Consider the following 14073-nt stretch of genomic DNA (forward strand, 5'->3'; position numbering starts at 1 on the left):
AAAAGGAAATTGACATGGGTTGGAAAATGAACTCCTCTTATAACTCCAAAACCTTACAGGGTGTACAAAAGTAATAAATTAAAAATCGTTAAACTTCTCCTCAATCACAACCTCAGCTCTTCCAACACTTGTCTTGCCAAATAACACATGTTTTGCCAAATAACTCATCTATAAAATAATAGGTGAGGGGTGAGCAACAACCGTCATCGCTCAGTGAGTAGAATATATAATATGCCAGTCAAGCTTGCCATTTTAATCACACTATAAAATAGGATAATAATATCAAATCATTATACACATAATGCCATATCACATCATCCCTTCATGTGTTCATTATATCCTTCATAAATTGTAACTCACGACGTGACCCCTAATGATCATCTGCCTAAATGTCCCCGTGCGCAGTTTACATTTATCCCTCGGATTAATGCAACACTAAGGTTCTCATGCTCCATGAACAATTCCAAATACCCACATATCACTATATTAATAATTTTGAAAGCATTTCCACAAATTCAACATGCTTGACTTGAAGCTTTGGCAAGATAACCCAACTAACATCTCCACAAACCTCAAACCCTAGCTCGTTATCTCTCTCTATACACACACACACACACACACACACACACACACACACACACACACACACACACACACACACACACACACACACACACACACACACGTACATACATATATATACATGGATATATACTATATATACATCATCTCTAATGCACGCATTGCATGCTTCTATGGTTTTAAAAGAATGGAGCCTTTGCTCATATTTATAGTGAAATAGAACGGCTCCAAGACTTCAGGTCCAAGGAAAATATACAATAAAATATATGAAGTCCTATCCTTAAACTCCTACGTGTGTATGAAGGTGATACTTTCCTTGTGACACCTATTGTAGTATCAAGATCTTAGTCACTAGTTATGCAAGGTGTCAATTGAATGTGTGCAAAAGATAACACATCCAAGAAAATAGCCTTGCAAAATCAGCACACTAGAGTGCTTACTAATCACCCATTTCTCTCTCCCAAGATAATTAAGACTAGTACTGATAAGAGCTAGGCACGTGGTATATAATAATAATAACAAATATTTATTTTTAAAATATGGGGTCTTACACAATCACAAGAAGCCCTCCTTAATTTCAGGGTGATGTTTCACCAGAAATTGCATCAAATTACTTGTCTAAACATCCTAATGGTCGTGAATCATTAAGACAATTAGATAGTTTCAAACATGGTGATTAATAATTTAAAACATGCATGATAATATCATGGGAAATACCCAAAAATAGGACAGTTTCCTAATCTCGGGATATAAATAGGACATTTCAAATATGCACACAACATGCACAAAAATCGGACAGAGATAGGATTTTCCTACACCTTGAAATGACTTAATTGCCCTTGTATATAAATGGGTTATTTGCTCCCATTTTCTGATTTCTCTATCTCTCTATCTCTCTATCTCTCTATCATTGGGATCGAAACTTAAGCAGACCGTGAGTTTTCCGGCCATTTTCTGGTAACATGACAAACAACCGAGGTTCGAGACCACCACTACTGGACTCGCATCTAGGGTGGGAACAAAGCCCAGTCATTAAATGTTAGTGTTTTGGTTGATAAATTTTTCAGGATTTGCCCACTGTATGTACACGACATGCATATGATGTACTCATAGATTTGAGCCAACCCAAAAATCCAGATGAATTAATACTTAGAAGTTAAATTAGGGATTGTGTTTCATGTTGGGGCCTATGGGTTGTGGAATAAATTTCAAGTTTCGATGTGCTACAAAACAAGGATGGAACAATTTATGGTTCAAGTGTCCAATTGCAGAAATTTGTGAAATTTATTTAATAATATGCATGTGGTGTGCATATGGTGTGCATGTCTAACTTCATAATAATATTCCAAACTCCAAAAACCCAGAGCTCACAGCTCTCTTTTCGAAATCAGAAAAATGACGTTATCACCTGCGACGTCACCACCATATGTAGTTTCTTTTCACATAATCATGGCTAAGGCTCGTGGCCTCACCCTGGAAAAAGGGACTAGTTGCACATAATCATGATTATAAACCAAAGAAAACATTATTAAGAAGAAAAGGTTTAAAAACACCTTGTAAATAAACTTGAATCGTCCAAAGTTCTTTAAGCCGAATGCTCAAAGTAGTGCATAGAGAACCCTAATGGCTACCTAGGTGCTTATAAACAACCCCTTATTCATAATCCTACCTAAATAAGGTATTGTAAACACTCGGAAACAAAATAACAAAAGGATAACTTAAAATCACAAATAACTAGGCAATCTGGACAACTGGTAATTAACCATGATCAGATACCTAGAGATAAAATTCTAAAACTTGGACACAACCTTCTTGACAGACTCATGAACCTATTCCACTTGGAATTACTAAAAATTTCCATCGTTTGATAACTTTACTCTAAAATAGATGCGTATGTCTTACATTGAAAATATAAATTAAAGCATCAAAATCTCACCAAAATATACTAAGAATAGGGTGAAATATATAATATAAAATCGACTCACCACAAATCCTAAACAACAAAAGCACAAAACAGTTAAAAAAAAAAAAAAAAAACCTTAAATCGTATCCCGCACTGGCAAAAATATGTTGCTGCCTTCGACACAACCACCTCGCCAATGGCTAGAAGCATAGCCGCTCAAAGAAAACCAACTCCGGGTTAAATTCGATGAAGGCATTGCATCACAAAACTTTCCAACCCACAACAGAGAGATCTTCCTAACCAAACTTTACCACCAAAAAACCACTACACTGAAGAAGAGTCATCATATTGTAACCATTAACAAAAGCCCCAACAAGTAGAACCAAAACCAAAACAAAAGGGAAGGGGATAGGGTTAAAGGGGCATCTAAAACACTCTCATTTTGGGCTAAAGCGCATCACATGTGGCCCCGATTTTCTGGCATTTTGGTTGGGAGTGAAGCCATGAAAAGAATGTTTAGATCTGACGACCAAAATAGGGGAGCTACTCCTAGCTTTGGGCAAAGGTTGTGGAAAGGATGGTATATACGTGAAAAAGAGGAGTAAATGAAGAAGATGGAAGAGAAAGAGTGTCTGGGGTTGAAAAAGGAAGACAATAGTGCAGGGAAAATGGTTGAAGAAGCCAAAAGGGTGAAGAACACTGGGAAATAGCGATGAATGCGGGGAACGGCGAAAAATGCTTGAAAAACCATCCGTGACCTCTCAAACCGATGGCCATAGGCAATTGAAGAGCAGGCCATGGGCATAACTACTAGAAAAGGAAGACAAAAACAAAGAGCAAAAATCCATAACAAGTGGGTTGCTGCTGACCCCAATCAAAGGGAGGAGCAGGCAGTGGTGAGAAGGAATTCTAGGTTTGTGTGTGAGAGAGAGAGAAAGAGAGAAGATAAATGTATCAATGAAAATACAGATTGATGGAAACTATCAATGAAAGTACAAATTGATGGAAAATCTACCTTTAAAAGCCCAATCACAAGCCCGGTGGTAGAGGGTTTTTTCTTGTTGTGTATACGAAGAGCTACATTTGGTAGTTCTATATAAACGACCTATTATCGATGGAGACAGGGAATGTGTAAAGAAAGATTTATGCTATTTCTCCATAGCTGCCAAATCAACTTTATTGGTAAAAATATAAAGGGAAAACTAACGAAAAGTCCTAAAAAACTTTAGTTTTAATGAAAAATGACAAATAAAGGTGTAAGTGAATAGTACCATGAAAGGTAAAATGTGATTTTTCGTTAAAAGTGAATAGTACCTGGAGTGTTTCGTTAAAACTTTCAAATTTTTATAACGTACAATGAATTATAGACATAGATATCCTAGTTCTATTCCAAATTTACACCTTTCCTCACCACTCTTTGTAGTCCCAAAAACCCTCCTTGTATGCCAATTTATTGCAAAACGCCTGGTAGGCATAAGGTAAGTAAAGTTTAATCAAACACTGAACTCCAAGGCAAATGGGTGGTTGATCTATGTGGATATCGAATGCCCCAGTTAATATTTAGGAAAACTAATGAAAAAGGCTTCAAAACTTTGAGTTTTAACCAAAAACCACCTACTAACTTTATTTAATGATAAGGACAAGAGAGAGAAAGAAAAAAAAAAAACCTAACAAAAGTTCGGTGTGGCCCTTACTTAGCCCATTATATCTTGTTAAGCAATGAACAAGGGCCCCTTTTTTCAGACAAGCAAGAGTTTTTTTGTTTTCGTGGAGGGTTTTGAGGCGGTGATCATTGATTGGCGGGTCGGAAGTTGAGAAATGGAGAGCATTGAAAATCTACGCGGAAGTTCTGAGATTGGTGAGGAGGTTGCCAAAGGACTCTCAACCTTACTACGCCAAGTACGCCCGCGAGAACTTCATCAATTACAGAGAGGTCAAGGCCAACGACGACCAAACCCTCCAGGAGCTCTTCCTCAGGGCCGACAATCACTCTCTCTGGGTCCTCAACAAGGTACACAAATTTGTCATTTTTTTGTGTGTGTTTTCGACGCTTTCCTATGATTTTCTGGTGAACCCAATTTGGGTTTCTTGCGATTGCAGTACTCAGTGGACGATTATGTGGCCCATAAGTTGAAGAAAATATGCTCCATTTAGCGCGCCTACCAAGTGTTCGATGTAATGCCCAAAAGATCACGAAGATATCCAGGTTGCAAAATGTGACTAAAGTTATAGTAATGGAAAAACTTGAATTAACCGAGTCATCATCTGTGCCAATATATGTGGAATACTTTTGAAAAGCTTTCACAAAACCTAATGCCAACATTGATAAAGGGAAGAAATAGAGATTTCTTTAGAGTTCAAATTGATTTTGCATTTAAAATGTAAGAGGGAAAGGAACACGTGTGCATAACCGTAGTGGTTGAAAGGATGTGCAACACAATAGAACATCCACCATCGAAAAGGTGAGGCCCTTGAAGGCTTCGATGGTGCCCTCTTCTCCATTGGGAGTGAATAATTCGCCACAGTTAGCATGTACAATAAATAATAAGTTTCATAAACAGTATAGTAAGTTTCATAAACAATGTCATAAGTTTTCATAAACAATATAGTAAGTTTTATAAATAGTGTAGTAAGTTTCATAAACAGTGTACCGTTAAGTTCCATATATAGTGTAGAAAGTTTCATAAACAATTTGTGTGAGGACCCGTGGGTCTGCACGTCAAAATTTTTTTTTTTTTAAATATTAAAATTATGTCTTTTTCATTAAAATTTAAGTTCTTTTGTCATTTTTATTAAAATTTAAGTCTTTTTAATTAAATAAAGTTATAGCATGATTTTTTATTATTAAAATAAACTTATTAATTCAAGCCATTTTCATGAAAATTCCCTTAAAAATTAGCTTGCGGCCATCACCTACCCTTCAACCCCGCGTTGTATTAATTCCTCATCATGTCACCAGTTGCTGATGAGAAAACTGTATACAATAGTTCTCTTGAAAATTTTGACTTCGCATTTCAGTCGTCACTTGCTCGGCACAAATAAATTACAAATAGATGATGATGGCAGGAAAATTGGTTTTGACTTTTGAGGTATGCCGTATGCCTCATGCTCATGAGTGACTCGTGTGACTAGTTGACGATGAAAAAAATTGTATACGGCAATTGTACGTAAGAATTTTTCACGACAATCTTGTTTTATATCTAAGTCTTCACTTGCTTACACAAGAAAATAAATAGATGACGATGACTGAAAAATTGATTTTGAGTTATACGTCATGTTCTTGAGTAGCTATGAAAATATTACTCCATTAATTAATCAATATGTACAAAGTCTTTGTATAGGATTGCATCAAACTGTACACAATGACTATATAGGGTGATTGTAAGTAAGAATTTCTCTTGATGATCTTGACTACGTACTTAAGTCACACTTGCTCAGTGCAAACAAATAATTAAATGATGACAAGATGAAAATCATTTTTGAGGTCATCTCCTAGATACAGAAGCTTAATTTATGTGACCATGTACATGAACCAGCTGTGGCTCTTGGTCACCAATTCCCTAGAGAAGGTTCGCATATGTGACTATGTACACGAACAAGCTCGCTGTTTTCTAACTACGATATACAAATATTGATGTATTAAATTTAGAGTTGAGTCATGCATCAGTCACTAGAGCTGGCGCACTTACTGGTATTGTGGCCAATTTCAAAGAGAGAATAGGAAACATGAATCGTGACGAAAGAGTTAAGGGCATAGAAAGCTGGTCAAATAACGGCAATGCCAGTTAAAAGCAGCAAACTTCCCAGCACATATATACGATACAACCACAAATATGTTTCCATGAAAGCAAATATTAATATAATTCCAAACTCCATGCATGAACTATCAAATCTATAATATACTTCATGAAATATCAAATCTATAATATACTCCATGAAATATCAAATCTATATATGCTCCACATCTACACACATTATAACATATGTTTATGGTGTGACTATGGCACCAAATTGTATAATTAACTAGAAAAATGACATGTACACTGAAAATTAAACTGTAGACAAAAGAAATAAAACATGTGAAATAAGCGGATTGATTGAAAAAGAAAAATATTAGTAAGGCGAGAACCAATTAGAAAGTGAGACCTTACTACCTAGAAACATTAAATTTTGAGATTTAAAATAGAATAAAGGGTAATTTTATAAGTTAACAATGAGGCTAAATGCTTAACAAAGAGAAACTACAATAAAAGATCACGAGACCTAAAGATCCCAACAACTTTGGATGCTAGGAGATGCCGACAATAGGCGCAGGTGCTTAGGTTTGCAAGGAGAGCTACATAGAGTATTACTTTTTACTATCAACATGTTTGTTTACACATTTTAAAGAACGAGTAGTACTTGTGCCTCCTTTATTTTTCTCGAATTTCATTGGATTATTGACATGCTTGCTTACATAAATGAGAAAAAGTTATGGATTAAAAAAGGAGAAGAATGAATTAGAATGAGAATTACATCGGTTGAATTATTGACTGGGAAAATCCAAACCAAATCCGATTTGCTAAAATATTGAGCAGCAGCACCGTCTGATCCGTTTCACTTGTTTGGCAAATATTACCTGAAACTTCATTTTAAAGGAGCAATGCCGAACAACAATAAACGAGAGCAAAATATCCAGTCATAATCTATTAACCATGCACTTTAGAACTCGTCTTTTCGATATTTAAAAATCAATGCTGTGGTTTGTCCGAATGATTTTGAGATATTTACCCAAATTGAAGTAAAATATTTACCCAAAATTGAAGTAAAAATATATTCCATTGAACTAAAAAAGGTAGCACCAGATTGTTGTCTGTATAGAGTTAAAAAAAAAAAAAAAAAAAAAAATTCAGGATAGAACAAGTTGCAATACGAATACCATGGAGATGCTCGATATCTATGGAATATAGTGATCAGTAAATATAGATATTTAAGCAAGATCTAGGTTTAATTTTGTTTCAATCCAAATAAGTTAAGGCAATTCAGACATTGTTGAATTTTTCGTTTCATGCTAACTAGGCCTGGCAAACGGGTCGTGTCTATCGTGTTAGTGTCGTTTTCGTGTAACACCTGTTATCTTAACGGGTCGTGTCGTGTCACACCCGTTGACCCGTTATGACCCGTTAAGAAAAAAAAATATTTTTTTAAAATTTGCACATATCACACATTGCCACATAAATATTACTTCAAAACATTAAAACATTTCTCGTTCAAGTATTATATCTACACTCGAAAATAAAAGCCTAATAAAAAAAATAATACATACACTACTAATCTATTACAAATATTAAATGTGCAAGGATAAAGAGTTTTTGTTTTTAAGATTGTAAGTCTTTCTCAAAAGTTTACACCTCCATTTACAAAATCTTCAATATATATATATATATAATTATGAAATGGACGGCTGAGATTTAATCTCAGCCGATCCAATGGTCATCAATTTTTAAATTTAATTTAACATATATAATTATTATAGTTTTTACTTTTTAGGGATATAAAAATTTTAAATTAATGTATATAATTATTAATATTATAGTTGACTCATACTTTTATTAAGTATATAAATTATAACATAAGATTTTGTGATATCCACATCCACTAGTGTAAATATTTTAAATTGAAGATCAAATTCATTCTTTGTATTCATATAGGGTCAAGGAGTGTAGCTGTAAAAATTCATCAAAATCAGAGTTCAAATAACCGTTAAATCTTGATTTTTCATTTATAACCGTCGAAAAGCTTTGTCCCGTTACTTGATCTCTGAATGTTTTTTTTTTGTGATTTTTTGCTGATGTGATCTCCAAGCATATACAAACAATTTTGCCGGTTTGGATCGTTGAAATTAGTTTTGGAGAATTCGTATCCCATCAAAACGATAGATTGACTAACACTTAGAGTTTATTTTATACTTTCATTAAGTATAACATAAGATTTTGTGGTATCCACTTGTGTAAATATTTTAAATTGAAGATCGAATTCATTCATTGTATTCATAGAGGGTTAAGGAGTGTAGCTGTAAAAAATCATCAAAATCGGAGTTAAAATAACCGTTAAATCTTGATTTTTCGTTTATAACCGTTGAAAAGCTTTGTCCCGTTACTTGATCTTTGAATGTTTGTTTTTTGTGATTTTTTGCTGATGTGATCTCCAAGCATATACAAACAAGTTTGATGGTTTGGATCGTTGAAATTAGTTTTGGAGAATTCGTATCCCTTCAAAATGATAGATTGACTAACACTTAAGAGTTTATTTATATTTTCATTAAGTATAACATAAGATTTTGTGGTATACACTTGTGTAAATATTTTAAATTGAAGATCTAATTCATTCATTATATTCATATAGGGTTAAGGAGTGTAGCTGTAAAAAATCATCAAAATCGGAGTTAAAATAACCGTTAAATCGTGATTTTTCGTTTATAACCGTTGAAAAGCTTTGTCCCGTTACTTGATCTCTGAATGTTTGTTTTTTGTGATTTTTTGCTGATGTGATCTCAAAGCATATACAAACAAGTTTGACGGTTTGGATCGTTGAAATTAGTTTAAGAGAATTCGTATCCCATAAAAACAATAGATTAACTAACACTTCTTAGAGTTTATTTATACTTTCATCAAGTATAACATAAGATTTGTGGTATCCACTTGTGTAAATATTTTAAATTGAAGATCAAATTCATTCATTGTATTCATATAGGGTCAAGGAGTGTAGCTATAAAAAATCATCAAAATCAGAGTTAAAATAACCGTTAAATCTTGATTTTTCATTTATAACCGTTGAAAAGCTTTGTCCCGTTACTTGATCTCTGAATGTTTGTTTTTTGTGATTTTTTACTGATGTGATCTCCAAGAATATACAAACAAGTTTGACAGTTTGGATCGTTGAAATTAGTTTTGGAGAATTCGTATCCCATCAAAACGATAGATTGACTAACACTTAGAGTTTATTTATACTTTCATTAAGTATAACATAAGATTTTGTGGTATCCACTTGTGTAAATATTTTAAATTGAAGATCGAATTCATTCTTTGTATTCATATAGGGTCAAGGAGTGTAGTTATGAAAAATCATCAAAATTGTAGTTAAAATAACCTTTAAATTGTGATTTTTCGTTTATAACTGTTGAAAAACTTTGTCCCGTTACTTGATCTCTGAATGTTTGTTTTTTGTGATTTTTTGCTGATGTGATCTCCAAGCATATACAAACAAGTTTAACGGTTTGGATCATTGAAATTAGTTTTGGAGAATTCGTATCCCATCAAAATGATAGATTGACTAACACTTAAGAGTTTATTTATATTTTCATTAAGTATAACATAAAATTTTGTGGTATACACTTGTGTAAATATTTTAAATTGAAGATCTAATTCATTCATTATATTCATATAGGGTTAAGGAGTGTAGCTGTAAAAAATCATCAAAATCGGAGTTAAAATAACCGTTAAATCGTGATTTTTCGTTTATAACCGTTGAAAAGTTTTGTCCCGTTACTTGATCTCTGAATGTTTTTTTTTTTGTGATTTTTTGCTGATGTGATCTCAAAGCATATACAAACAAGTTTGACGGTTTGGATCGTTGAAATTAGTTTAAGAGAATTCGTATCCCATAAAAACAATAGATTAACTAACACTTCTTAGAGTTTATTTATACTTTCATCAAGTATAACATAAGATTTTGTGGTATCCACTTGTGTAAATATTTTAAATTGAAGATCGAATTCATTCATTGTATTCATATAGGGTCAAGGAGTGTAGCTATAAAAAATCATCAAAATCGAAGTTAAAATAACCGTTAAGTCGTGATTTTTCGTTTATAACCGTCGAAAAGCTTTGTCCCGTTACTTGATCTCTAAATGTTTATTTTTTACGATTTTTTTTTGATGTGATCTCAAAGTATATACAAACAAGTTTGACGGTTGGGATCGTTGAAATTAGTTTTGGAGAATTCATATGCCATCAATCAAGTTCCGTGTGTGTGTGTATATATATTTATTAAGTAGATTTAAATCTATTTATTTTGTACGTATAAATTATAATTGACTGGTACACGGAATAGCACATACATCACTTGTGTCATTATAAAAATAGTGAGATATGTCATGTGTGTGATAAAAAGTTAATAACTTAAAAAAAATATATATATTTCTCACCACTTCTATTAATTTTCATTTTTCCCTCTCTTTTTTGTTTCATTTTCAACTTTTTCTTATCATTTTCACTTTTCCCTCCAACATCTTTCCCTAATTCCCTCACTTTTTTGTTTTATTTTCAACTTTTCTTAACATTTTCATTTTCCCTCCATTTTTTTTTTCAAAAAGGGCGGCAACGGCAAGAAATTGAATGGAAAGAAATCACATCAATGGATGTAAAATCATGCAATGCATCATGCATATTAAATTATTAATTAATAATTATTATAGTTTTTATAAAATTTAATATATATATATATATAATTATTATAGATAGTTAATATTTTGGGGGTATAATTATTATAGTATATATAATTATTATAATTATTATAAACTTTATAGTTAATTTAATATATATATATATATATATTTATTATAATTTTTAGGGGTATAAAATTGTAAAATTAATGTATATAATTATTACAGTATTTTTTTAGGGTTATAAAATTATAAAAATAATATTATGCTTCTCGTGTATCGTGTTACTCACGTGTATACCCGAATCAACCCGTTATCTTAACAAGTGCTTATCGGGTTACCCGATAACGACCCGATTCGTTATCGTGTCGACCCAAACACCTGTTAATTTCGTGTCGTGTCGTGTCGGGTTATCGGGTCGTGTCAGAAATTGCCAGGCCTAATGCTAACAAGTTGTTGCCAGGTCTAGCAGAGCATTAGAAAGGTCAAAACAATGCATGTAACCAATTTGATGGCATAGATGAAGTTTAAGAGGCACTTGAGTCCCAACCAAGCTAGTTCCATATAAATGGATAGTGATTACAGTTTAAGGAGTTGTAGACAATTTGATGGCAGGGGTGAAGTTTCCTAAATTCCTATTTTGCTTGTCTCACTATAATACCTCAACATTGTCCTTAAGCCATAAGCACTTGCTTGCACGTCTGCTCTTTGTGATTTTTGAAGAAGTCCCTCACTCTTCCCTCTCTTAATTTTTCTCAAGGACTTTGACAAATTGAAGCAATAAGCAAGCAGAAAGAAACAATATTATCATCAACTGTTGGATTTCCTAGCCATGCGCTGGACTTCCTTTTCCAATTCTTCCATGCCCCCAACTTCCTTTATTTCCTGCAACACAATTCGCATATTTAATTGAAATTTAACAGAAATTAAGAACCTTAATTAGTTTGTTTAAAAGCATTAGGGCTGAGTATTACCTTAGGTCCCAAGAACAACCCATATGGGACTCCATTGAAGATGCATGAGTGATGAAGCTATTAAAATTTACAGGAAAATACATTAAGGAAAAAAAAAACACAATGACAATTTGAACCACAAAATCAACGTAATTTACCTGGTGGGCTGCAGCAACTTTTCGTAAATAAGGAACATCTGCGATTGGCCCTACCAGAAATCGACGGTGGACAAGTCCATCGTGCACAAACATGTAGGCCATCCCAAATGTTGTGATTCCTAAACCCTATATAAAAAATAAAAATTAGTCACCCCTTTAATTGACCAATCTAACATCGGATAATCAATATATAGCACCTACAAGTTATCGACCAAATACGGACAAAGTACCTGTAGAGATCCGAAATTGAATAACCTTTAAACCCCTTCAATATTAATATTAGGGTTTGACTAGAAAAAAAAAGTACTTACAGCACCAAAACAGAGTCCTGGAAATAGACCCTTGTTAAACAAACCATAAGAAAGAAGGGCAATAGCAGGAACAGCATTGGTTATTGCAAATACATCGTTCAACTCAAAAGGACCATCCCGGGGCCGGTGGTGAGACTGCCGTAGTAAAAAATAAAAAAACATAAAAAATTAAAAATTAAAATCGGGGTCACTACAGTAACAAATCTTGCATGGGAAAAATTTAGATTATTAGAGTTGGGAGTTGTGTAGGGCTTACCTCATGCATCTGCCACAGTGAAGCATGCCACAGAGCTCTATGAGCCCACCTTGCCCAAAACTCCATCCCCACCTTTGGAGTTACACAAAACGTGTTTAAATTAATTTCATTGCAAAAATAAAGAATTTGATCAATGAAATTTTCATGATTTTTAATTGCATTACGTACAGCAGATCCCACAGAGAGAGCAAATGTTCCAAACATTTCAGGAAGAAGATATTCACCAACCTGTTTCATAAAAATTAATCAAAATTTAAAACCCATGTCAAGAAAATGAAAGTTAATCCAATTTTAAATATAAAAATGAAATTAGTTTTACCTCTGTTTGCCAATAAAATCTATAGTAAACAGCCATGGCAGCAGCTGAAGTGACTCCAAGGCTGGACATGATTGCAGCAACAAGGTAAGTATACCTCTCTGATCTCTTCCTCTCCAATCTCTCCGACGCACGCAGTGTTATAATATTCAACTTCTCCGTGTCTTCCAAGGCTTTAGTCACAGTCATGTCGTCCTTAACTTTTGCATGATCATTCTCCGCTTTCTTCTCCATGACTGAGCGCATGCTCTTCCATCTCTTCCTGTTGAAGTGAATTGATGAAGAAGCTAAAAGCAAAAAGGGGCTCGTTTCTGAGATGGGTTTTCCAGAAAACGGAGTTTTTCGTTCGAAACTGTTAGTTAAGGTGACTGAAGACAACGAAACTCCGGTCGCCATGCCCTTAAAGCTTCGAGCTTTGACTTTAGAAAACAGCTTGAAACTGAGAGAGAAGTAGAAGCTGGAAATTAAAAGTGCTTTTGAGGAAAAGATGGGATGGGACAGAGTGTAGTTTTAGGTGCAGAGGGGGCGTATAATTAAGGCTTTCAGCTTCAGCCATTATAATTAGTTGAGTGTTTACTTATAAGAGGACTTTCTGTTTCTGGGCAACCATGGGGGTTAGGGTGGCATGTTACTAGTTGCTTTGGGTACAAAACTTTCTTTTCTTATTTAAATTCAATTTTTTGCGATTACATATTTGGTACTACTTGAATTTTCACCAGCCAATACCCTTACACATCCCTTTTAGTCTAGTATGCATAGAGCCCAAACACTTGTAATATCGTTTTTTTGTTTCTCTCTCAAATTGAGCACATATTCACATCAAGAAGTTACGAACACATTTTTGTTTCGTTCTGTTTTTTGTTTTCATACTTTTTGGAAACTTTAAAATTTATCTAGTGAGCAAACATGTATGTAACAACTCTAAGTATTATTGATTGAGGATTATTGAAATGATGAATGGTAATGAAAGGAAGTACTGGTGGTATAAGTTTATCTTAGTTGTTACCGATAACAACTTTAATAATGTAAGTGATGTTTACTTGTACACTCCTGTTTAGTTTTGTCTTTTGGAGGCAACTATTTTGTACAATTAAAGAGGCGCTTGAGTTAACCGCTGATGATCAACTGTATCATGATCCCTATCCAATTTTTGGGTACTACAAAAAAATATG

The 14073-nt window shown here is 33.7% G+C and overlaps 1 protein-coding gene across 2 annotated transcripts; it reads right to left on the reverse strand.

The window, feature by feature from the left end:
* Window positions 1–11401: 11401 nt before the first annotated feature.
* LOC137711109 (beta-carotene hydroxylase 2, chloroplastic-like) lies at window positions 11402–13484 on the reverse strand. 2 transcript variants are annotated; one of them, XM_068450315.1, is made up of 7 exons: window positions 12905–13473; window positions 12754–12813; window positions 12586–12657; window positions 12330–12464; window positions 12019–12144; window positions 11882–11938; window positions 11402–11792 (listed from the first exon to the last, which is right to left on the reverse strand). In XM_068450315.1, exons 1-7 carry the CDS (start codon window positions 13295–13297, stop codon window positions 11718–11720), a joined length of 918 nt encoding a protein of 305 aa, XP_068306416.1. In that variant the 5' UTR covers window positions 13298–13473; the 3' UTR covers window positions 11402–11717. The 2 variants fall into 2 exon arrangements, with proteins under 2 accessions (XP_068306416.1, XP_068306417.1); XM_068450316.1 differs by lacking the exon at window positions 12330–12464 and having other exon boundaries at window positions 12905–13484.
* Between the last annotated feature and the right edge of the window lie 589 nt (window positions 13485–14073).

The sequence above is a fragment of the Pyrus communis genome, chromosome 12, assembly GCF_963583255.1.
Source record: "Pyrus communis chromosome 12, drPyrComm1.1, whole genome shotgun sequence".
In the NCBI taxonomy this organism is placed as follows: Eukaryota; Viridiplantae; Streptophyta; class Magnoliopsida; order Rosales; family Rosaceae; genus Pyrus; species Pyrus communis.

Coding starts and splice junctions, on each gene's coding strand:
- LOC137711109 (XM_068450315.1), bottom strand. CDS start 13,297: ATGGCGACCGGAGTTTCGTTGTCTTCAGTCACCTTAACTAACAGTTTC. Junction 12,465..12,585: donor CACTGTGGCAGATGCATGAG/GTAAGCCCTACA, acceptor TTACTACGGCAG/TCTCACCACCGGCCCCGGGA. Junction 11,793..11,881: donor GGTTGTTCTTGGGACCTAAG/GTAATACTCAGC, acceptor ATTGTGTTGCAG/GAAATAAAGGAAGTTGGGGG.